The sequence below is a fragment of the Meleagris gallopavo genome, chromosome 3, assembly GCF_905368555.1.
Source record: "Meleagris gallopavo chromosome 3, MGAL_WU_HG_1.1, whole genome shotgun sequence".
Lineage (NCBI taxonomy): Eukaryota > Metazoa > Chordata > Aves > Galliformes > Phasianidae > Meleagris > Meleagris gallopavo.
In genome coordinates this window covers 33,867,597-33,891,227 of record NC_139406.1, presented here as the reverse complement: position 1 = coordinate 33,891,227, position 23,631 = coordinate 33,867,597, and the positions used below count along the sequence as shown (strand labels likewise).

The following is a 23,631-nucleotide window of genomic DNA, read 5'->3' as shown; positions in this document are numbered from 1 at the left end:
TTTTATTGCTGATTTACAGTGAAAGCTAAGAAAACTGCAAGATGTGCCTGAGAATGACAGCAGAATGAAGACATCACTGGTCATATTTCTTGAAGAGGCAGACAATTCTAAAGCAAGTCACAAATCAAAAGCATGTAAATTGCTCCAAGAGCAGCAGTATTCACCAGAGAGTTGGATTCATTCAAACAGAACACACCAGCACAAAAATGTCCACTAAAATTGCCCTAAATGAAGTATAGTAAATGCAGCAATCTTTCCAGAATCTGTTTATTCTGCCAGTTTCTATTTTCATTTTAGAATCTGAAAAGAGACATTTTATGAAACCTTACAATAACAATTATAAAATATACCTCTAAGTAGAATATCACACGATCAAAACACCTGTGAGGAGACATGAATGGAGAGGTGCAGAACAGTAGAAAGCAGTCTGTGAAAAATCTTGAGAGGGGTTTCCATGTTAGTAGGAACAGAAAATCCCAAACATTGAATTTCTCCATGAAAGAGAATTCTGGGGGAAAAGTATGTTTTGTGTTGTTGACAGAAATACTTAATCTTCATAAAGTTCCCTGGAGGCACTCCAGGCCAGGTTGGATGGGGCCCTTGGCAGCTGAGCTGGTGGAAGGCAGCCCTGCCCATGGAATGGAGTAGGGCTGCGTGGGCTTTGGGGGCCCTTCCAACCCAAACCATTCTTTGATTCTATGACATAAGCACATTCAGTTTCAAAAATAATATAAAAACTGTCTGAGCAGTATGATTTCCCAATCCATGTGATTTTGAATGAAACTGTGATATGTATACGAATGGTTCTCCTCACAATTCTCTCATTTTTATGCAAGAGTTAAAAACAAGTCCAAAAAGCAGGTTACGTTTTCCCAGAGTCACAGAATTCCACTTACAAAACTGCCCTATGGGGGGAGGCTGGTGCTGAGCTATGAAGCAAGGCTTTTGACAGCTCAGGTGAGGGGTGGCCTGAGTACCCTTGGAGGTTGCACAAAGGAGCTGCTGAGTTCTCAGTGCACCATACAGCTTTGCTGGTCTGGTTTCCAGGTTTGCTGGCTAGACATGAGAGACCAAAGAAGGAATTTTTGAAACCAATAAAGATGCAGTGGGGGTGGTGGGAATGGAGTTCTCAGGACCGTCTGCTGAAATCCCACTGAAACCTGGAGGTGATGGAAACATATTGTTACTACAGCTTTTTACATTAAAATTCCCTCAGACATCTAGGGTAGTCTGTAGCTGACGCAACACGGATCTCTACATAGGAGACATCTACATCTATACTAGCCATCTGAGGCTCCCTTTGTACTTCACAGAGAGCGATAAGCTTTCTCTGGGACACAATTCTTTTTATCTTAAAATAGTCACCTAAAATAGGTCAGATGAATTTTTCCACATAGAAGTGCCAACTCCTTGACAGCACAGGGCACTCTGCCTTGCTAGCTGAAGAGAGATACCCAAAACACAGACTTCAAATGCCAGGGCGGATGAACCCCAGCCCTGGCAGAGCTCTTCTGCTCCGCTATGCCTAGAAACACCTCCAGCCCTCATCTGGGCTGTCAGCCCTCACTGGATCCATCCAACTCTGCTCCAGTTTCTTACAAGTTGGAAGTATCGAAGGGAATACAAAAAATGTTTATCCCAAATATTTTACTTTATAACAGATGCCTGCATATATACTACTGATGTATTGAGGTTCATTTTAGAGGTCAACTTCAAAGGCTTGAAATAAATGAAAGGTGACACTAAGAAGTGGCAGTGATAAGAGTGAAAAGATAGGATTACATCAATGAGTAACAGGCTGAGTTATTTAGGGTCAAAACTCAGTAACATGTAAAAAATCCTTTCTCTATATGAGATCTCCTTCAGAAAAAGTTAACCTAACCCAACTGTTGTGTACCCTTTGTACACCTATGAACCTCTCCTTCACTGAAAAGTAAACTATTAGAATGAAAATGAAATTGGGTACCTTCCAGCTCACAAGAATAGCTGTTAAGGAATTTAGCCAGACTCATCTACTTACTCTTTTCTTAAATATATGATTGAGAAAACAAAGAGCTGTTGTCAGGAATCATAATAGTCCATTTGGAAAAAAAATAGATAATAGAACACCTTTACTTATTTTCAGTGAGGCCATTCTAATAATAGAGAGAGTGATATAGCAGTTTAGGAAAGCTAAAATTAGCATTTGACGAGTATTTTATGGCTGACAATTTTCATGCCTATGATAAGGTATTATGAAATGGTAGTATCTGAATGCAAAATACAATACCTTGCTCATGTGAATGTTTGATGACAAGAACTGACTTAGCAAATACACCATCCTTTAGTAACTCTCACTGGATATCTATTTACAAAAGCTTCAAAAATGCCATGTCATTTCCTTTTTCTTTCTTTTTTTTTTTTTTTTTTTTGTCACCACAAAATAATAATAACCCAACTGCCAGAAATATATCACCAAACAGATTTTTTTGAATGACAAAGACACTTATTGTGCTTGTTCTGGAAGATTGTTTCATAGAGCATCGCAGAGGACGTAAGTGTACAAGATAGTTACATGTTGTATGCAATGAGCTGCACACAAGAATTATTTTTTTTTTAGCTATCTTTTTCTTGTTTATGAAATAATGCTCTAATAAGTGATAATTATATTTTGATGTCCTTGCCAAACAAATATATATATATATATATTACTTGCTTTTAAGCCACAATACTTGTATATGTACAATCATGGAATCATCTAGGTTGGAAAAGACCTTCAAGATCATCAAGACCCACCATTAACCAGACCTACAGGGACCCATCACTAAATCATGTTCCTAAGTACCACATCCATACAGTTCTTAAATATTTCCAGGATTCCTAAATATAATCCAACAAGCTTAGTACAGACGATTAGTTTACTGCATCTTAAGCATGAATTAGATTTTTTTTTTTCTTATTTAGGCAGGATAATGAAAACAAGCACACATTGGTATTTTCACTGCAGAAATAATTTGCTTATTGCTGTCACTTTCCATGAATGTTCCATTGTTGTTGTGGTGTGGGTTTTTTGTTTTGTTGTTGTTGTTGTCATTGTGTTTGTTGTTTGTTTGTTTGTTTGTTTGTTTTTGTTTTTTAATAAGCACATAAAGGAATGCTTCAGATAAGCAGACAAACAACTATCATGTTATCGTGTCATTACAATACAAAGGAATCAGTTTACTACCAAAGAAAAGACAATCAACCTTTAAGTCAGACAACCTTTAAGTCAGGATATGTTGTTGTATCATCTGTGTCAGAAACAATATACATTAGGACAGATTCAGCCAAATGGCAAAATATAATCTGAGCACAAATCATCACTCTTCAGAAAATCCCAATGGTAGAGTTAAGCATAGCTGCATGTTCAAGCCATATCCTCACCACAGAGTGTGAATGTTTCCCATAAGAACAGAAAGATAACTCTGAAAGACCAAGACGTTGCTCTTAATACACCAGTCAAACTATTTTTAGAATTGTCTAAGCCTGTAAGAATCTGCCAAGTTGGTCACCCTGAAGATGTAAAAGGAGAACCTCCAGATGTCAGTCACACAGTCAAAGACAGAAATGAAGTGATACACAGACAGCTCAATTATACCTGGCCGCCCACCCCTACAGTTAAAAATCTCAAGGGAATAGTTTCCCTTATGACATGAAAAAGCTGTTCTACGGCTGAATTCACAAATCTGCAGATGCAGCTTTTCTGCCTTCCCACACCCGTACCAGCATGAGGACTTGGGCTCTGAAGAACCCAGGTCCATCCCTGCTTCTGTTAGAGGTGGAAATGCATCCCAGTGAGTTTTTAAGCTTTTATTTATTTATTTATTTATTTACACTTTTGTAACGTGGAAGTGCTTCATCATGAGTGTTTGAGGGATTTCCACTTACAAGGGATTGACTGTAATTGGAAGTGCATGTTAAATTACAGGAGCCAAAAGAAATCAGTCAATGCATGCATTCAGTTGTCAGCCACCAAGCTATGAAGCACTCTGCCGAAGTTTTCTCAAAGGCTTCTGTTGAAATAGCTTCGGGTCATACAGAGAATTCAGATAGTTCTTGCAAGATTCCTTCTTTTGCCTCATAGTTACCATTCACATGCGGGAGTAGTGAAAGGCCTAATTAGCTGAAATTAAAACACTAGCTAAACAAAAGACTGAGAACTCTCCCCCAGACACCCTACTGTGCAGCAGGACAATGCTCTCTCATGGGAAGCAGAGAAGGTGAATTGAAAGCCCCGGAGGCACAGGATGGAGTGCAGCCCTGTTCCCCTGTACTCATGAAAGAGGGGACAGTGCTCTTCAAGCCCTATGCAACGCTACATCCTGCATGATGTGATCTCTGTATTTTTCAACAAAATATAAAATAAAATAGTTTTTAATTTATCTTTTTCTCTTCCTAGTTAACTATGAAAAAAACAAAAACAGTTGATTATCCATCCAAGGAGCCAAGCACCTGTGTTTTCTACTTAAAAGAAAGTTAATGAAAAGGTTGTATAAGGGCTCTTACGGCAGATCTGGGCTCACAGCATTAATAAACGGAATCAGCTGTCTCACAGCCACACTGGCCCTGAAAGTTGATTAAATCCATGGACCTCTGCAGCTTGTCAGTAATCAGTACTTAAAACTCCCAACCCCGTGCTCTGCTCTCAGATCCAGGAAGAAAAATCAGAAATCTTAATGTCCCATTTTGTTAAACTTGATTAAAAATATATATAATCACAGATTTCTTGGATATTTCAATTCAAATTGTAGAAAACAGTGCAACAAAACTGAAGTCCTGCAGCTCAAATCTATTGAATACTCATATGGGCAAAATCATTTTGCAGTTATTCCTAGAATTAAAACCTAAGCCAATACAATGAACAAACAAACATCCCACTGTGTCACTCTAGTACCACTGAAATAGAAGCACTGTATATAAGCAAATACCAGAGGGTTTTAATTGCTGCCCACCAGCTCTCATATCCACAGTTTCCAGTTATTTAAGCTGAAATCTTACTGCAAAACTTCATATTTTTACATGAGAAACTAAGACATACATATTTTTCAGGACTACAATTACATTTCCCATAAGGTCTTATAAACAAATAAAAAAACCCTCCAGTTTTATTAAATGCAATTTACAAAACAGAATTTTTCTCAATGAGTATATACAGTCAATACATTTGCATTACATTATTAATCATGGCAGCTATCTTTGAGTAACTTTATAGCATATGTAACCGTGTTTGGTATATGTTGAAGTACTTGAAAAATTATACACAAGTGCTTATGAACCAAATGCACAATTAAAATTACATTAGAATTTCTCCCTTGAACAATTTTCTAGAGCTTCCAAAGAAGACATGGAATACCCTCTTCCCACTATATAATGCAGTGCAACCGTTATTAGTGCAATAACTTAATGGTAGTAGTATAGTTCATGTCTAAAGGATACAGATAGGCAAATATTTTTGATGCACTGCTTCATAACTTATCAAGCAATTTGCTACTGTAGAGGGAGCACAGATGCACAACTGCATACAAGTGTGCCTGTGTCTGAGGGCACTGCTCCGCACACCTCAGGAGTGGAAGACAAAAGCCAAAGTCAGTGTTGTTCCTTAAGAACAGGCTGGCAGTACCATATCACATCGATTTGTGGTTCCTTTCTCTTTACTCGTGCTCCCAGTGCGAGCAAAGCAAGAGAAAACTGCAAGTTCCCTGCTGTGGTCAGCGCCTATCTCTCAGCCTGAACTTTTTCAGACCACTACACAGTGTTCCAGCAGAGAGAGGCTGACCAGGAGGGAATCAGCTACACACCTGCACCCATTTACCTGCGTGTCGTGGAAGGAAACCTGGAGCTCATAGTTCTTCAGAATCCACGAATGCCTGCGCAAGTGCTGCAGGGCCAAGCGCACAGCAGGCAGGACACCCGCTGTCAAGTTCCTGCCATCGATCAGGCAGCTGCTAGGAAAGAGCCCCAGCAGGGAGAGGCGAGTACGATTCAGCTCTTCGGAGCCCCTGGCTGCCAGTAACACGAGCAGCACCAGAATGTCCAGTTTCTGGTTCCAGAGAACCATCGTGCTGTGTTTTTCCCTTTTTCTTCCTTTTGCTTTGCAGTTTTTTCCTTCCCTTCTGCATCCCGGAGGTGCAGGCCTCAGGCCCTCCGGTTGCCTGACATTCTGCGGCTTTCCTCTGCTTCACTCAGCTGTGGCCCTCTAAGAAAGGAGCTAATTGTTATTAAAGGATAAAGTCCTCTCTACGGCTGGCTTTTCCAATTTGGACAGTAATCCAGCTCACAGCAGTGCTGTGAATCAATACTTCACAAGAATAATCTCTAGGCAAATTGCTCTGCCAAATCTAATTTTAAACATGTGTCATTTTAAACATTTCTGTAGCAGAAATACTCATCCATAGGTAACAAATCAATAAACAAACTGGTACGATCCCTTTGAGAATGGATATTCGAGGGACTGATCGGTGTGGTTGTACACTGAACCACTTTCAGCACTCCGCACGCAGGCAGCTGGGAAGATTGCTTCGGTTTGTGTCATCTTGCACAAATCACATTTTCAATCAGCTTCAGATAGCCTGAACAGAATTCTCTGTGCTATGTATTGTTGATGCTTTACGTACCTCCAGTGCAAAGGCTGCGTTAGCTCAAAGCTATATATCCTTTGATTCTACTTTCCTCAGAACCTTCTTTCTTCTATTAAAATCAGTGCAAGTTTTGAGCGTGCACAGAATTCAGTCTGTCTCTCCCATGTACAGTCACATGTCTTGGAACAGGCATTCTCACGCATTGCCTTAGCTACCTCAGTACTTTCATCATATTATTTGCAGCTTTCCAGGTAATTCTGTTCCATGGGATGGAGAGTGTGCTGTGCACACAGAAACACAAAGAAAATAGTGTTGCCATAGAAAGTCTTTGCTGAAGGAAAACCTAATCTCACCTGTGGAGAAAGGAACAGATCAAGGACCATGGCACCAGAGAAGAACTTGCACCTCTGCTCTTCAGCACTCTCGGACAGCAACCAACACTCCCCATCCCACCTGGACACTGGGAACCCCAACACCTACTGGGATGCTGGTATAGGCAAGGGGGGGAATGCAAGCACCAAGTCCAGGGATGGAGAGAGGGGAGGAACAGCTGGCGTGGGAGGTGCTTGTTTATCCAAGGAGCAAAAAGCTCGAACTTTCTGGGAGGTCTCATTATGCACACAGCTGAATAGCAAATTGTTTTGCCATCATGTAGAAATGCAAGATTCCAAAAGAAATGCTCTGTGCCAAGCTGGAATGAAAACCCAGAACCTCAAAAGGTTTTCACAACTCAATAATCTGAAAAAAAACAAAAAACAAATCAAGGGGCTCACAGGCAGAAGTTTGATTTGATACAAGTCAAATTTGAAATAATATGTTTGGAGCCTGGCAATTTACTTTCTGAATAGTTGACATTTCAAAACAAAGTATTAGTTTGATGCACAAAGTAAGGTTTTTTTTAATTTTAAATTTTCAAAATACAGTGTTCAAAAACATTTTCAGGTCAATAAATTCTATTGAAACTGACGTACAACTAAAAAGCTTCAGGAGAAAAACTCCCAATGAAGCCTAATTATAAGCATTCTGATTTATAATTACAATCTATAAACTATGTGACATAAGGGCATGGAAATAAACAGATAAGTAAAAGTAAAGAGAGCAAAATAATACTGATTAGAGAAGCAGTGAACGTCTGCCTTGGGCCCAGGGACTAGCCCCAAGCAGAAGATACGCTCAATTTATTGCTAACTGTCCACAGTGATTCTTCTGCCAGTTCACTCATGCAACTGGGCGGGGAAGAGCCCAACCAGTTATTATTACTGCTCTCCATGCATTCTCAGGCACAAACACAAGGTGAAATAGGAATACCCAGTGTAGATCCCTTACTTGTTTTCATCAACATTGCCTGTAGCTACAAGACTGTCTGAGCCCTTCATCTGGGAAAAGAAATCCTGCTTTTCTTCCTGTACAAGGCAATGTCCAAACCAAATGTAGCAAGGTCAGAAATAATTGGGAGAATTCCCTCAAAATGAGACATTAGGACACTACCTGGGCACAACACTAAGTACGAAGCACAGACCATTAGCACAGCCCTACACAGCAACAATTTAACATAATACTTAATAGGCATATTCTATTCCTTATTCTTATGATTCTATAATGTAATTATTGAAAATATATCTTTTAAATATTTTTTAAACTCAAGATATATTTTTTCCATGATCAGAGAGCAAATGTAGGCCAAGATCTTGTTTAAATCCCATTTAATACCTCTCTTAGAGGCCTAAATAGGATTTGGTTGGTGAACAGTCCTTGGTCCAGCCTTCCTTATGAGAGTTATTTCAATATTGACTACACTAGGGGAAAGGAGGGGAAGGAAGGAGAAGGCACTCATACTGCCCAACCTCAACAGCTAAAGAGCTCTGACCTGCTCTCCTCTTATATCTAAAGCTTTTCACCAACTCAGCAGGGAATACAGGACTGTATGAGTCATAGCTTTGGCTCATCTTTAGGCAACAAAAAGCATGGTTTGAATATCCTCATAGGTGCTCAAAATGTGAATATCACGTCTCACCTTGTTCAACCCCTCCTGCCCCAGCCAATGGGTTTAAATTCATGAGAGAAGTGGTGTATTGGAGGCTATGAAATCAATTTCAGCACTAGATAGATGGACATAAATTTCAAGGGCAAGCATTTTAAGAAGCATCACCTAACTCTTTAGATATGTAAGTGGCTTCAATCTAGATAAGTGTTTTTTTCTCCTTGTGTTGCTTCTAGGTCTCCTAAGCAATGCCAAGTTTAACCCATAGCTGGCAGAGGAACCAGCAAGATAATGGACAAGTACAGCCTCATGTTATTTGCTTCCTTAAAATTTACTTCCTGAGAATCTCTCTAACCATATGATTGTTTCTTCTACATTATTTGTATTTCTAATTGATCCTGTCATGCATGACAAATCATGTCTGTATGTTTCATTTTGATGAAATAACTAACCACATTTCCATATTCACGGTTGATTGTACAGGTACAAATTTCAGTGTTAGAATAACATTTCCTGAGGTTTAATACCTAAAAAATACCTTTTATGTTCTTGTCACTCATTCAGGAGAATCTCCCGAACTTGCTACCAAACACAACAATTATGAACTACTGAGCCACTGAATCAAGTAACTGCATCTCACACACAGGTCTCAAACCTGAAGCTGAATTTCCACAATTATTTGAAACAGTAATCATTTTGAAATTTGATTTCAGTTTCAGAAAATGAGGTCATTTCATTTTAAATCCTGCTTTCTCCATTGTTTTGGGGGATTTTACCCAAGGTAGATCCTTGTTATTCAGCACAGTAAGGATCACTGTAGTTTTTGCAAGAGTTAGCTTAAAGCCTTAGGACGCAACTGGTGACCAGAGGACTAGAAGACTCATTGTTGGCATCTCCATTGTGACATCTACACAGACAAGCTAAGTAATTTTCAGAGAGGGAAACTGTAGGAGGAAACCATGCTCCCTTGTAGGAGCACAGTCCCCAAGAACTTAAGAGGGAAAAAAAAAACCTAGCATAAATGTCTCACCTATAGCCAATGTATTCCAAAGGCAAAAGGAGAAATCTTTTTGTGTTGTCTTCTTTATTGCGTTATCCTCTGTCTTTCTAGCATTTTTCTGAACCATAATTCACTTCAAGAGTTATTAGTTCATCTAAAAGGTTGACTGTAGTCTGTGTTAACTGTGTTAAAGGGTGGCTATATATTCAAGCTATATGTCACCTCATTCCTCCTACACAGAACATCGTCCCCCTTGAGAAACACCCATTAACATTTATAAAATACTCTAATCCCAGACTCAAATGTTAGCTTTTTCAAAGTAGGTTATCATTCACCCCTCTTGTCCCGGGTGTCTCTGATCTTGCTGCTTAATCGCTCAATGTAATTAGAGTACAGAGTGCTCACATATCCTGGGAAACCTCAGTAATGCACTGGAATCCATTACGATTTATTTGGATGGAAATTCCTGTTCTTATATCAAGACCAAACTTCCATCTGTGCCAAGAATAGCTCCAATATGGAGAACTATTATCTGACCTAACATATCTCAGCTTTTCAGGTATCCAGCTGTTCAGCTGAAACAATTCACCACCCACAGCATTACCCAAACAACCAGGTTACCTACTCCCACTGCCCAGCCAGGCCTGACCAGATTTGCTTGCAGCTAACCAGATTCACATGAAGACAAATGAAAACTGTGCTGCAAATCATAGTGTTTTGCTCCTCTCACATAGCCTGAAAATCTAAGCTCAGCTCCTTTCCCCCTTCCTCAGCATTGCAGCACACAGATCAGATTCATTTTCTTTGTGCTGAACAGTGGACTTGAAAAAAAAAAAAAGATAATATTAGTAGTCCATACAACATCAGTGAGATTATTCCTGCAGTAATCCATCAAGTTCTAGCACTCAAGTGCAAGTGGTAGCACTTTGAGGATGAGAATGACTAACTAAAAGATCCAGAAGAAAGACACAGGAGTGCACAAAAGAGTAAAAAACAAAGCAGCTTGGTCTGTCTAGTTCAATGCCTTATTTAGTTGCCTTAATCTATCACTTGCTGTATAAGAATCTAGAATGAAAAAATGATTTGTAGTAATTCTAAACTTTTGAACTCAGTGGACAGGGAAAATATGTTTTCTACCCTTCTGTTAACTTTAAATAATATAGCCATTATTGGAGAAGTCACCAGCAGAGCTTACATTCAAGGCCTGATACATGTCTATGGCTCCTAGCTACTGCAGCAGAAGAGAACAACAGGTACTGAGGCACTGCTGTTGTGTTGCTGTGACCAGACCAAGGGCTTCTGCTGGCACTGGAGCAACTCTTCTCTATGCCAACAAGGACAGAATGACGCCAGCCCTACAGACCTACAAACGTTTTATTCCACCATGCTCTCTGACAGATTAAAGCAAGCAACTACGAATGCCTTTGTTCAAGTGGCAAATCCAGCAATCTTTCTCACAGAAGCACATGGCATTTTCTTAGGTGAGTTGGCCTGCTGAAGTGCTGAACATCCCACTGCAAATCACTCAGACCTTTTGGAAAGCAAAACCTCAGCTCAATTCAGGAACCTAAGCTGAAACTTTAAAGAGAAAAAAAAAAAAACCAAAGCAATTTGTGGCTGGTACCATTAGCATTCTTTAGAGCAAGAGATGTTGAGAGGCAGGAAGCCTGACTAAGTTAGAAGATCTGAAATGTAAAACATCTCTGTATTGCTTTCTCTATGTAGTGGTAGCTAATAGTACGTAATTTTACTATATTACATAAAGTCTTCCTGCCACTAACACATACATTCAGACTAAATTCTCACTACCAACAAGGAATCCAGTCCTGCTTGCAATTTTTAGAAATGGAGGGACACTCTCTCATGCAATCTTTGTAAATTATTGAAACTCAGAGCTCTCATAATTCACATAGGTGAGGGGAAGGCAAAACTCAAGGTGTTTTACAGAACTTCCAAGTAAAAGGCAGAGTTTAACATATTTATACTGTCCATGTACACTGAAATATCCCTAGATGATGATGTTAAGTAACACAGGAGTGAATTTCTGAAAATAACAATGCTTGAAAAATATTACACGATTGAAAAATAATATGTATCATACTAGAGTGTTAAACTGTCAAAAGCTGTCACTTTATATAGAGTAAAAATTGTAAAGGAAGGTATGTGCTCTTTGCTAGAAAAACATTAAATTCCCTGTGAGAGTAAGAGGAGTAAACAGTGGAAAGGAAGTTAATTAATAACCCAAAAGAGGCCTCTTCCTACTTTTCCCAGGAGGAACTGGATGTAAAATGGTTTCTTAGACACCTGTTGTGTGTATGTATCTTCAGGTAATTCTGGAGACCAGCAAAGAAACTGAGACCTGCCTTAGGCAAGAAGTATCAAAATCAAAATGCACAGTTACTGGAAGGAAACAGAAGATTGAACAAATACCTTATTTTAAAGATAAGTCATAGTGATTCTTTAATTTTAAAAAAAATAATAATCTAAAAATAACCAAGACAACAGGATGGGTTCCTCCAATGGAAGCCGTGGCAAAATGATTTTCGCATCCACAGAAAGGAAAAGCTGTTACTGCATCAACAGAGCATAAACTGGAAATAACAATACGCCTTTAAAAGGTTTCTATGCAAATCAGAGAAAAGTTTTCCAGAGGATTTCAGGATTTGAGGGATCCTGAAGACAAGATTCAAACACTTACTCTAGTTCATAGTGGATCAGGCAAGAAACTCCAAGTGAAATATATGGCCTATACTGTAGATGCTGGATAATCCTAACGGTCCTCTGATTTTAGAACACGTTAATTATTTAAGAGAAGTACCATGGCTTTAGTAGGAAACATAAGTTTTCTAATCCTGTGCCTCAAACTCATGCTGTTCGCTTTCAGGCAATTAGTCCATTATCTGGGCCTTCATCTCTCCGGAGCCTCAGTAAGACAATTTGAACAGCCCTGCCGAATTAGCCCTTACATTCTAAGATCTTGGTGACTATTACTTTCAGAGAGGAGGTGGGTATTTACCTTTAATCTCTCAGCTTCAATTTTCACATTTGGAAATACTTATTTGGAAAATACTATGGATGAAATTGTCAGTACTAAAGTCTTACGATAATGAAAAGCTAATGACATGGAAATTGGACATCAATCACTGACTTGGCAATGAAATTACATGGTTATTCCAACACAAGAAAAAATATCTGAAAGAACAGTGTTTGGCGGTCAGTGTTTGCTGTTTCCACTCAGCAGGCAGCACAAACCAGCCCTAAATCCAGCAGCTGTTACCCACAGCAAAATCCTCCGCAAAGAGAGGCAGCCGTGGCTGGCAAAGAAGACTCTGTCGTCCCTCGAGCATAAGCAGCACAGCAAGGGGAAACACCATATGACTGCAGATACATTTCAGCTGTTCTCAGGGGCACTTTGTTCAAGTCAGAGTGATGCTGTGGCTGAACCAGTTTGCTTCAGGAGTCAGCAACTGGTATATGAATGTCAGAGCTAGGGAACAAGGAAACAACTGAAAATACTATTTCTAGCTCAGCTTCACCCACAAGTAAGACAACAGTGTGACTGGCTCCTAAAAGGCTTCAGTCTCTATTAATGTTTTAATTTCAATTTTAATATATGTATATAAAAAGTTATGTATCTGTGCCCTCTCAGTTTTGAATCTTGCAGTTTGAAACAGAGCTCCAGCAAGGGCTGCAACATACCCACACTCATCTCCACAGGATTGAGTCGCACCAGTGCTGACTGACCTCAGTGTGCTTCTCTGCTTGCCCCAGCTACTCCAAAAGTTAGCTGAGCCACAATGGATTGTGGTGGATTTCCTTTCTTAACTTCCACCACTCAATCATCTGAGGCAAAACTCTATATTCCAAGGTTCAAACCTTGCTAAGAAGAAGTATCTGCTGTCTAGTGGTGGCAATGACCTCCATTTGAGTTTCATGAAGGAACTATTTGGTTCCCACCTCCCTCAGCTTCCTCAAATGCATTGCTATGCTTTGCTATTCCACCATATGCCAAGAAAATTCCCATAAAGCAATGAAATTTCAAGTGGAGAACAAAGCTTGAGCCACAAATGCAACATTAATTCATTACGTCATTCATGTGAGATGCTGACCTGTAGCCTTGAGATGTGGTGCTATTTGTTGTCATTTCAAACAGCTGCATGTATTCAATTAAAACAGTACAAATATTGCACTGAAAACTTTTTCTGTGAATGCCATCATACCTCTCTTCTAGCTCCTTCCTCTCCCTTTTCCTATCACAAAATATTTTCTTCACAGTTATCTCTAGTATATTACACTCCATCTTTTCCACAAACCTGAGTAATTTACGGTTGTCGGTAACTGTTTCAGAGGACAGGGCCTTCCCCCTCTTTCTGCAAATGTAAACGGAAACTCCTTCCTGGATTTACTCAAAAAATTACTTTTCTGCGCTGACAGGGTGTGTTTGGCATTTGAATCAAAAGATTCCATAACAGTATGTTTTGCAGTATGCATGGGATAAATTATACACGAAATTGCAAGACATATGCCAGAAAATGATACATTGGCTTTAACTTCTCTGCAAAGATATTTAGAGGATATACATTCTGCAGGTCTGAGATCCACACCCAGAGGAGTGGGTGCTGTGAATACATGATTTCTCTCCTCTCTCCACCTACATCTTAGCATCAGTGGAGAAACCAGCATGGAATTAACATAAACGCTTAACTTTCAGATGACTCCCTCCAAGTTTACAAAACTCAAATGCAAAAAGAGGTTATATGCGTTAAGTGGAGCCATATTGAATGAAAGTCAAAGGGAACATCGATGGCTTTAACAAATACATCCATTCCATGCAGAACGCTGCCAGCAGAGTAGCCTGTGATCATTACCCATACAGTGTGACAACACAAGTATATCGTCAGTCTAAACTATCTGCATATATCAGAAAGCATCAAGTACTCAGTGATATTTAAAAGTAAGAAATTACCCATTAGATTCAACATATGCCAGACACAAGCTCACGATAATACCAGAGTCTGTCGGTTCAGTCTGACTTTTAGCCCTAATCTCCTTTGTATTCAGCTGGCTGCTCCGCTTAGAACAGATGACTAGGACAACACCTCACCTGTCCTATTTCAAGTTCTGCCTTAAAAATGAAAATAAAGCTCCAGAAAATCCAGCAATCAGAACACTCACAAATGATGTGAAGGAGTCGGGTTGTGTTTACGTTGTTATCTTAAAACAGACCTTCTGCTGCTACACCTGCGTGCAGGCCCAAGTCCTGGGAGAAGGCTGAAGCGCCACTGCACAGCTTGGATCTGGGACCCGTTCATGCCCTCCCAACAGGAGCGCTGAGGAACTGCTTGCCCTGGCTGCAGACAGAAGGGTAGGCTGACCCCAGAGGAGCTGGAGGTTGGAGGGCAGGCTCACCCACACGTGCTGGAGGGTCCTGATAGAGTTCAAGTTTCATCTCGGGGTACATCATCCATGTACAGAGTGTGTCAGGCTCACCCCAGATCCTGATTTACCACACTTCCCCACACAAATCCAGCTGCTATCAGAGTGACTCCAGCCTGTGCCTCCTGAGACAACCAGCCTAACCACCACACTGTGTGCATTTCTCTCAGGGGGATGCTCTCGCTTGATTCTGTGAGGGAAGAGCTGCTCAGGTGGCAACCAGAAGCTGACAGTCCTCTGAGGCCCAGCCACTGAACTCTATGTTTCATGCTCCTCATGGATCTCTTATTTTGCTCCACTGCCAGAAAATGCCTCTCGTGCTCCTAGACTATGTTGCCTATCCTTAATAAGTGTGTGTGACTCTTACTCCAGCATGCAGGAACAAGACATGAGTCAACTTTGTTGACAGCAGTCCTGAGTGGGCTTTTCTGCAAAAGACAGCTTTACTTGGAGGCTGAAGTTCTCTTTCAACATAGAATAGCTGGTAGGAGTGACCCAGACCAGTGCACAGCCTATACATCTTTTTTAAACCTTGAAGAAAGAAGGTCTTGCTGAAAAACACAGAGATTTTCATAGTAAAAGGAAAATAAAGAGAAGGCCTTTTTATAATATATCTATATTGTAACTTCTTGTCAGATAAATTAGGTGAGGCAGTTTCTCCTTAATTATAGAATAGAAGGCAAATATGTATTAAATATCAAGAAGTTTCCATTTTCCTTAAAAGGTTTTGTGGAGTTCTGTGTATGCATCATAGCCCACCCTTCTAAGTTCTTTAAAGGTATTAGAGTATGTTGCTATATAAAGATGAGATTACATCAGGATTACTACAATTTATTTGTAGTTATTAGAGGAAATTAAATAATCTCACCACTGTATTATGAATTTTCTTCTCTCTCCGTGATAATACACCCCCTTTAGTTCTGGAAGGTGTTTTTCAGGTCATTTAGACTCCCTTTGCTCTCCAAAAACAAGTGACAGCATCCTAACCTGCAGACACGACTTTCCTGGCTATAAATATTTAGATTCAAAACAAAATCAGCCTCTCTGTGCAACACCTGCAGCACGGATCCTACAGAGAAATCAGAAAATATATTCCATATTCAAGGGAAGACATCCAGATGCAGAAGGGCAGATATCCAACTTCCATTAAGGCCCTTGTCTTCTCCTACTGTGCCTCTTCCTCTAGTTTCAGTGAGGTCAGTTTTTGCATGATGCAAATTAAATACTATTGAAATGCATAACATTCTCTATTAGAAGGCTTAGCTCCTTATTTTAGGATTATTCTGCTTTTCTCCCTCCAACAGATGTGTGCCAGGATGCTTATGTAGATACCATCCTTCCCAATTTAAATGAAGTTGAGAATTGTGTGTAGTGTGTAGAGAGCCGAGCTCACTATTCTACAAGAAATGTCTTTACATTTTCAGCAAACTATAGTTACAATCACAGGGATTGGAAAAAGAAGAAATATTGTATCACAGTATTGATCCAAAGCCATAAACTATCAAGCGCCCTTAACTTCCAGGACCTGGTCCAAGGGCTGCTGGAATCAGTGAATTACTGCCATTAATTTCAATAGGCTTGGATAAGACTCCTTACAGATAATCACTCTTGTTTCTAAAATAACCTAATTACGACACTTTGTCTAAGAGTTTCATCTCAGCTTTGCTCCGGCTTTCCCTGAGATGGGCAGAACTACCTGAATTCACTACAACTGATACCAGATTTCTGCAGACATCTCCACCTGAGCTGTATTTTATTCACCAAACCTAGACAGGAATGTGTGAGCAAATAAAGCCCACGGGTCAGCAAAGCAGGGCTCACTGAACTGCACTGGGGTCATGCTCCAGACATATTCAACCATCAGCAGTACTCAAGTCAGAAGCCTCCATGTTTGCATATATACTTGCTGTAACCTGTGGTCTTATTTTGCACTGAAGATATCATTCACAGAATCATAGCTGCTTGAGATAACGGATTAAGGACTACAGTGAACTCTGAGCTTCCTTCAGCTTAACTGTGTTGATAAGCACTAGGAATGCCACTGCGGTGCTCAAGGGTTAGACACAGAGAGCAGCCCAAGTTGGGAAGCCCACTGCAATTCCGATGGTGGTCAGTAATATGGGCATTCCCATGCTCCCCTGTATAGAAACATAAGCAAACAGTATGCAGTTCAGCTTTGCCGGGAAGCCGCCTCAATAATGAAAAGAGATCTGATTTGTTTGTCTTTATAATACTCTCACAATTTTTCGTGAGCTTTTTATTGAAGTGTTACGTAAAGCTGCAACACAAACATCAGTTCGTAACAGCGGGTGATTTTGGAACTCCACGAGGGAGTTTCTGAATCACTGCCATGCATTTCCTAAATCACTGTCGTGCATTTCCCAGGCTCTACATCTACATAACAAACATTTCTCTGGCTGTTCAAAAACCCCGGGTGCTCAGGGTCCCACATTCTCTCTCCAAGAGCAGCCAGTGTCAAAGCACCCGTGAGGTCTTGGAGAGGAGCAGGTCCGTGGTTATATAAGGACAAGGATCTGGGCCCTCCGGGTGCATCCATCTATCAGCAGTCTGAGAACAGGCTGAGCACCAAGCGGGCAGCAGGAGGGAGCAGCCCTTCTGCTTACCATAAGACAAAAGGTAATGGCTGAGCACAACAAAAAAAGTTTGTGCTGCCATTACATATTTAAAGGCTGTTCCAGTTAATGTTCCTGTTCCATTGCAATGCTCCTTATGAACACTCATTTATTTACTTGTCACTATTAAGCGTGCAATAATGACCCTACTGCTCTCCAAATATATAGATTCGCCTGATTTAGCATTCCATAACCATCCATTTATTAATTGCTTAAAAGCATCCAGAGCCACGTAGCACGCGGGCAGCAGGATCCCAATTCTTCACACCCTTGGAGTACCGAACAGTAAAAATGCAATTTTTAAGGAACCGGTGTGCATTCCAGAGCCAATCAGGCAGTTCTTTTGGTTGCTCTGTACATCCTAACGCTGACTACCCTGCTCAGAACCCCAAATCTGTATGAACAACCGTGAAATATTTTGACTGCAATCAGGTGCAGCCCCTCATTGATTGGGATGTGTGTGCAGAAGGAAGGTTCCTGCTTCTCCACTTCCTGTGCACTCATTATTTTGCAACGATCCCATCCGAGGGGTGGATTTAAACAGAATAATGTCATGAACACGGGACTGGGAGAACCGTGATCTTGTTTCTCCCCAAGACCACACTTTATGAAACAGGTAATGCCATTCTGAAAATCCCCCAGAATTCTTTTCATTCTGATCGCAAAGGTACATTTTTAAGGAGACAAACGGCAGCTCGGGGCCGCTCCTGGTGCAGCATCCCGGCCTTCTGTACCCAACAGCACCCAAACGACACCCTCACTGCTACCGCCTCAAGCCATCCAAAACAACGCCGCGACAAATGTGTGTCGGTGAAGGGCAGCCGCCCCACACGGAGAGATTTCCGGGGCGACCTTGAGGACAGAGAGCCAGGACAGCCCGGTGTCACCGCTCTCCAGCCGGAGAGGGGCTCCCGCAGCACAGCGGGGGCTCTCAGCATGCATCCCCGCGCCGCACCGGGGGCTGTCGTGGAACGGAGCGCGGCGCGATTCACGCGGGGCGGCTGCCACCTTGAGGGCGGGCTCCGTATCGAGCCGGCATCTCCCTCCGTTTAGCGAAGTTGCGACCCGAACGGAGCGCGTTGGAGCGCCGGGTATCAACTTCCCTACGCCTCCGCCTCCCGCCCGCAGCCCTTCCACACCCCGAACTGCACCGGGCCGCGCCGGGGCCGGGCGGCCCTCAGGCATCCCGCGAGCAGCGGCACCGCAGATTTAACTCTTTCCGCCGATCTCCACCGGCTCGCTGCGGGCCGACCCCCGGAGCCCGCGTCCGGCACGAGGAAGGGAAGGAATCCGGATGGAGACAGAGCGGCCGGCGCGCATCTGTTGCTGGAGGCGGCGAGCGACCGCCGCGGGTCCGGGCCCCGCGGGCAGAACCCCTGCGGAGAGGCTCCGCGTCCTCCGCCGCCTCTCCCCGCGCGTCTCCCGGCGGCGCCGCAGCCCCCGCGTCCGCGCTGCCCTTGCGCCCCGGCCCCGCAGCGCCCCGGGACTGGGCGGCGGCGCGTCCCCGGCGGGCCCTACCTCCGTGTCGTAGAGGCGCAGGTCCAGGAAATAGGGGTTGAGCAGGGACTCGTTGCGGATCTGATCCATGGCCAGCTGCACGGCGGGCAGCACCCCCCGGCCGATCCTGCTCTTCTGGTCCTCCTCGGACTGGCTGAGCGGCATCAAGCCCATGATGGAGATCGGAGTGGTGGCGTTGGGGGGCAGCCCGGCAGCCCCCCGGGAGCTGCCCCGCGACCAGCCCCAGCCCGGCGGCACCCAGCCCAGGCACAGGAGCAGCAGCAGCATGGCAGGGCTGGAGGTGGCGGCGGCCGGGCTCCGCGCAGAGGGATGCATGCTGCTGGATGGGGGGAGGAGGAGGAGGAGGAGGAGAGCTGGGGAGGGGGGGCGGACGGAGCGGCGGGAGGGAGCCGAGCCCCGCTCAGCCCGGGCGCATCCCCCGGCGGCGGGAGGGAAAGCAACGCCTCCCGCTTCCAAGGGAGCCTCGGGGTCTCCTCTCTCTCTCCCCCCCCCCACCCCCCTCCCCTTTCTCTCTTCTCCCCTGGCAATAATCCTTCTGGCAATGGCGCCTACTCCTTCCCAGGTCTGCCAGCTGCAGCCACCAGAAGCGATAAATAAATAAATAACCCCCCCCCCCCCCCTCCCCGCTCTCTCTGCACCCTCCTCCTTTTCCTCCTCCTCTCTTCCCCTCCTCTCCCGGCGGCGGAGCAGGGAGCGGGACCTGCCTCTGCCTCCCCGCTGCGCTCCGCTCGGAGAGGAACGGCACCTCCGGGGGGGGGAAGGGGGGAGCGAGAAGAAGCCCTTACTGAGCACCTCCCTTCTCCTCCTCCAAAAAGAAAAATAAATATATATATCTAGAGAGAGGATGCTCCGGTACAATTACAAGAAAAAAAAAAAAAGGGGGGGGGGGGAGACAGTATGGTCCGGGGGAGCAGCGCCTTAATGTCGCATTCTCGGAGCCGGGGCACCCCCGCGGGGAGGAAGGTGCCGCCCTCGCCGCCCTTCTGCTCCGATGCCGGGCAGGGCCGGGGGACGGTGCAAGGCACGCGGCGAGCGCGCACCCCCCGCCCCCGCTCCCGCGCAGCACGCAGACACGCGCCCACGCCGGCTCGGCACCTCCGCCACCGCACACGCACACGCACACGCACAAACGCACACACACACACACACACAGAGCCTGGGCCATGGCAACTCCGCAGCTCGCGCACAGGAGCGCGGCGTTCTGCAAAACCAGGTTATTTCTGGGTTATCGTTTCTTCTCCCCGCAGGATTCCCGCAGCCCGGCAGCGCGCAGTGACCGCGCCGTGCCCTCCTCCCATCACGGACCCCCTGCGCAGCGAGGAGCCCCGTGGAGCCGGGCACGTCTCGGTGTGTGTCCCGCTGGGGGAACATGCAGCCCTGCCAAACCCGGCCCGGGGCATCTCGGGTTTTGTAGATACGCACTCACTGCAAACCCGGGATAAGGGGCGGCTGAGGAAAATGGGATGGTTTAGTCAGGAGAACAGAAGGCTCAGGGGAGACCTTACCGTTCTCTACAACTGCCTGAAGGGTGGTTGTGGTAGAGTGGGAATTGGCCTCTTCTCCCAGGTAACAGCAACAGGACGAGAGGGAATGGCCTCAACTTGTGCTAGGGGTTGATTCAGGTTGAATCTTAGGGAAAAATTTCTTCTCTCCTATTCTCCTGCACCCCAGGGAGGTGGTGGAGTCACTGTCCCTGGAGGTATACAGGAACCGTGTGGATTTGGCACTGAGGGATGTGGTGAGTGGGCATGGGTTGGTGGTTGGACTACATGATCTTAGTGGTCTTTTCCAACCTTTATGATTCTATGAAGGCCAACTTAATATATCCCATATACAACGGTGGCATCTGTGCCGTAAATTGGGAAGAATCTTTATAGATTAATAAATTCTAAGATCATAATGACGAGACCTTGAGCCAAAAGCCCTTAACCTGTCACCCCATAACTCTTGTTTCTTTGCAGCCCTTCCTGTGGAATGACATCCAACAGTGCTGACCTAAAGACATCAGTAAAGAAGAGGCCATCACCTCTCTTGATAAATTAATTCCGTCATTAGTGACTTTGCTAAGACGTGAATCAGATTCAGTACAAATTTGTCTCACTGCAGATTGCCAGCCTTTGGTGAGGCTGCCCAGAGAAGCTGTGGTGCCCCATCTTTGGAGGCACTGAAGGCCAGGTTAGATGGGGCCCTGGGTAGCTGAGCTGGTGGGGGGCAGCCCTGCCCATGGCGGGGGACTGGAACTGGATGATCTTTGAAGTTCTTTCCAACCTAAGCCATTCTGTGATTCTGTGATTCTTGTCATGTCTGCATCAAATTAAGTACTCCTGGCATTGCTGATATTCCCTCACACACATACGCTAATGTGTGCACACTCCAATAGCAAACCCCTGGAGGCAATGCAGCCAGGCTGTCCCAAGAGGCTGCCTCCCTGTGGAACCATCCACATTATGTCTTCAATGTTTTCTGCCTGAGCACGCGAGCCACTTTTTTCTCCTGTGTGCCTGATCTTACCTTGCAATAAAACACAGTGTGCACTCTCCATTCACACAAGTGGCCTGCCCTGCAGTTCGTCACCTGCAAACTTACAGTACATTATTTTCTTTCAGAAAATTGATTTTCGTTATACCAAGAACAGATCTTCCTAGGATCCCAACAGGAGCAGAGGGCACACTGATTTTGCATAACATTATTTTTAATCACCATTTCAATCCTAAATGAATGTCACCATTCTAAACTAGATCCGCAATAGGTTCCAAGCCTGTCTGTCAAATGCTGTTTCATGTGAAATCACTCCTCCAGAGCTGATGGAAGCCCCATCTCTGGAGATACTCAAAGTGAGGCAGGATAGGGCTCTGAGCACCCTCATCTGTAGGTGTCCCTGTATATTGCAGGGGAGCTGAACTAGATGTCATCTAGGTATGTCTTCCAACTCAAACAATTCTATGATTCTATGAGAGCTGAGTTCCAGCTCTTGTGCCCAAACTGTAAAGATCTGGAGCACTGCTGGCTGCCATTTAAGCTAACCAAAGCTGTACTTCAGATTTGGTCTATTGAATAATATTGCAATTTTGATTTTAATGCCTTTGTTGCAGTCTTCTCTGCCAGGAAAGCAGAGATGCTTTTGCTTCATGGTATGAAGATGGAGTAATAAAGGCTTGGGAAACACTGGGACACTGAAGCATTCAAGTTCCATGTTAAGAAAAGCTATGAAAATAACCTTTTTTCAGGCTGGGGACTTAATGTGGGGTAATAAATAAAGCCATATATTGAACAATGAGGATTAAGCTAAATAAGCCTTTCTAAATCTTTCCTCGGTACTCAGCAAGGCATGGAAAAGACAATTTCAACATCTTTTGTAAAAAGGAAAAAAAATAAAAATGCAAGAAATAGTTTATGATCAAGTAATTAGAGACAACACTGCAATGTAGGTGCACTGATGCTCTTTAGCTTTAATAAAGAACATCTTTTCCAATGCTTTTAAAGACTTCATCTGAGATCCTATCAAAGCTTTTCATACAGTACGCATATAAGGTTTCAGTAAGATATATACACAGTTATCTTCTGCAAATCCTCTTCTTTCCTGCCAGCAGCACTCAGGAATTTCTCCTTTGCGCCTAAAAGACACAGGTAGTGCCTCCTTTTAGATGAGAGGGCTAGCAGAGAATTGCACCAGACCTATTTTGAAAAATTATGTCAGACACAGCCTCCTTCACAGCCATCTCCTCTTTATTTTTCCTTTCCCCAGAAATCCCCAGAACATCTCGCTACCATAAAATCAGTACAGTGCATCCCCTTGGACGACATCCTCTAACACTGCATACATCCTTTATCTGCTATGCAAAAATATTTTCTATTCTTATTTGGTGGTCAACAGCAGGCACTGTGTCCGTTCATTCCTTGTTGGCTAAAACATCCATTCTCAAGAGTGGCAAACCCTGCTCACTCCCTTTGCTTGAAAATCAAATGCCACTTTCTCCTTTGAACGTTATCCAGTCGTGTCAGCATTTTAGTCACACAAGCCCCTCAGCTGTATTTCAGTATTTCAGTAAACAGTTCTGTCCAATATCTTCCTGTTAAATAATTCTTTCCACTTCCTTCCAGGTATTATCAAGTCTTCTCACAGTGTGTGCAGAGTTAACGCATTTTATTCCTTATGTATTCCTTCAATGTTCATGAATTTCAGGTCCAGATATCTGCGCTGCTGTTTTTCCCTTGACCACTTTCACTTCCGCAGCAAGTTAAATACCTTCAGAGGATGTACGAATTCAAGAAGACAGCTTTTCCCTTCCCACCAAGCAACGAGCTCTGCAGCTGGTCCTTTTTCAACCTGGGAGCCAGCCTGACGCCACATGAAGCATGCCACGCTACCCATCAAACCACAGCTCCATCCCTGGGTCTTCTATCTTCCTTTCTCTTGGTTTTGAAGACAGAAAAAATTGCATATGCATACCTAATCGTTTTCCTTTG

At 43.5% G+C, this 23,631-nt stretch overlaps 1 protein-coding gene across 1 annotated transcript in view; it reads right to left on the bottom strand.

The window, feature by feature from the left end:
* Positions 1-19,592, bottom strand: part of GABBR2 (gamma-aminobutyric acid type B receptor subunit 2) — a 444,892-nt gene extending 425,300 nt beyond the window's left edge. Inside the window, exon 1 of the mRNA XM_085220593.1 lies at positions 19,165-19,592. Within this exon, the coding sequence (XP_085076719.1) occupies positions 19,165-19,479 (315 nt within the window). The 5' untranslated portion in view covers positions 19,480-19,592. The remainder of the gene's footprint in view (positions 1-19,164) is intronic.
* Positions 19,593-23,631: the final 4,039 nt, after the last annotated feature.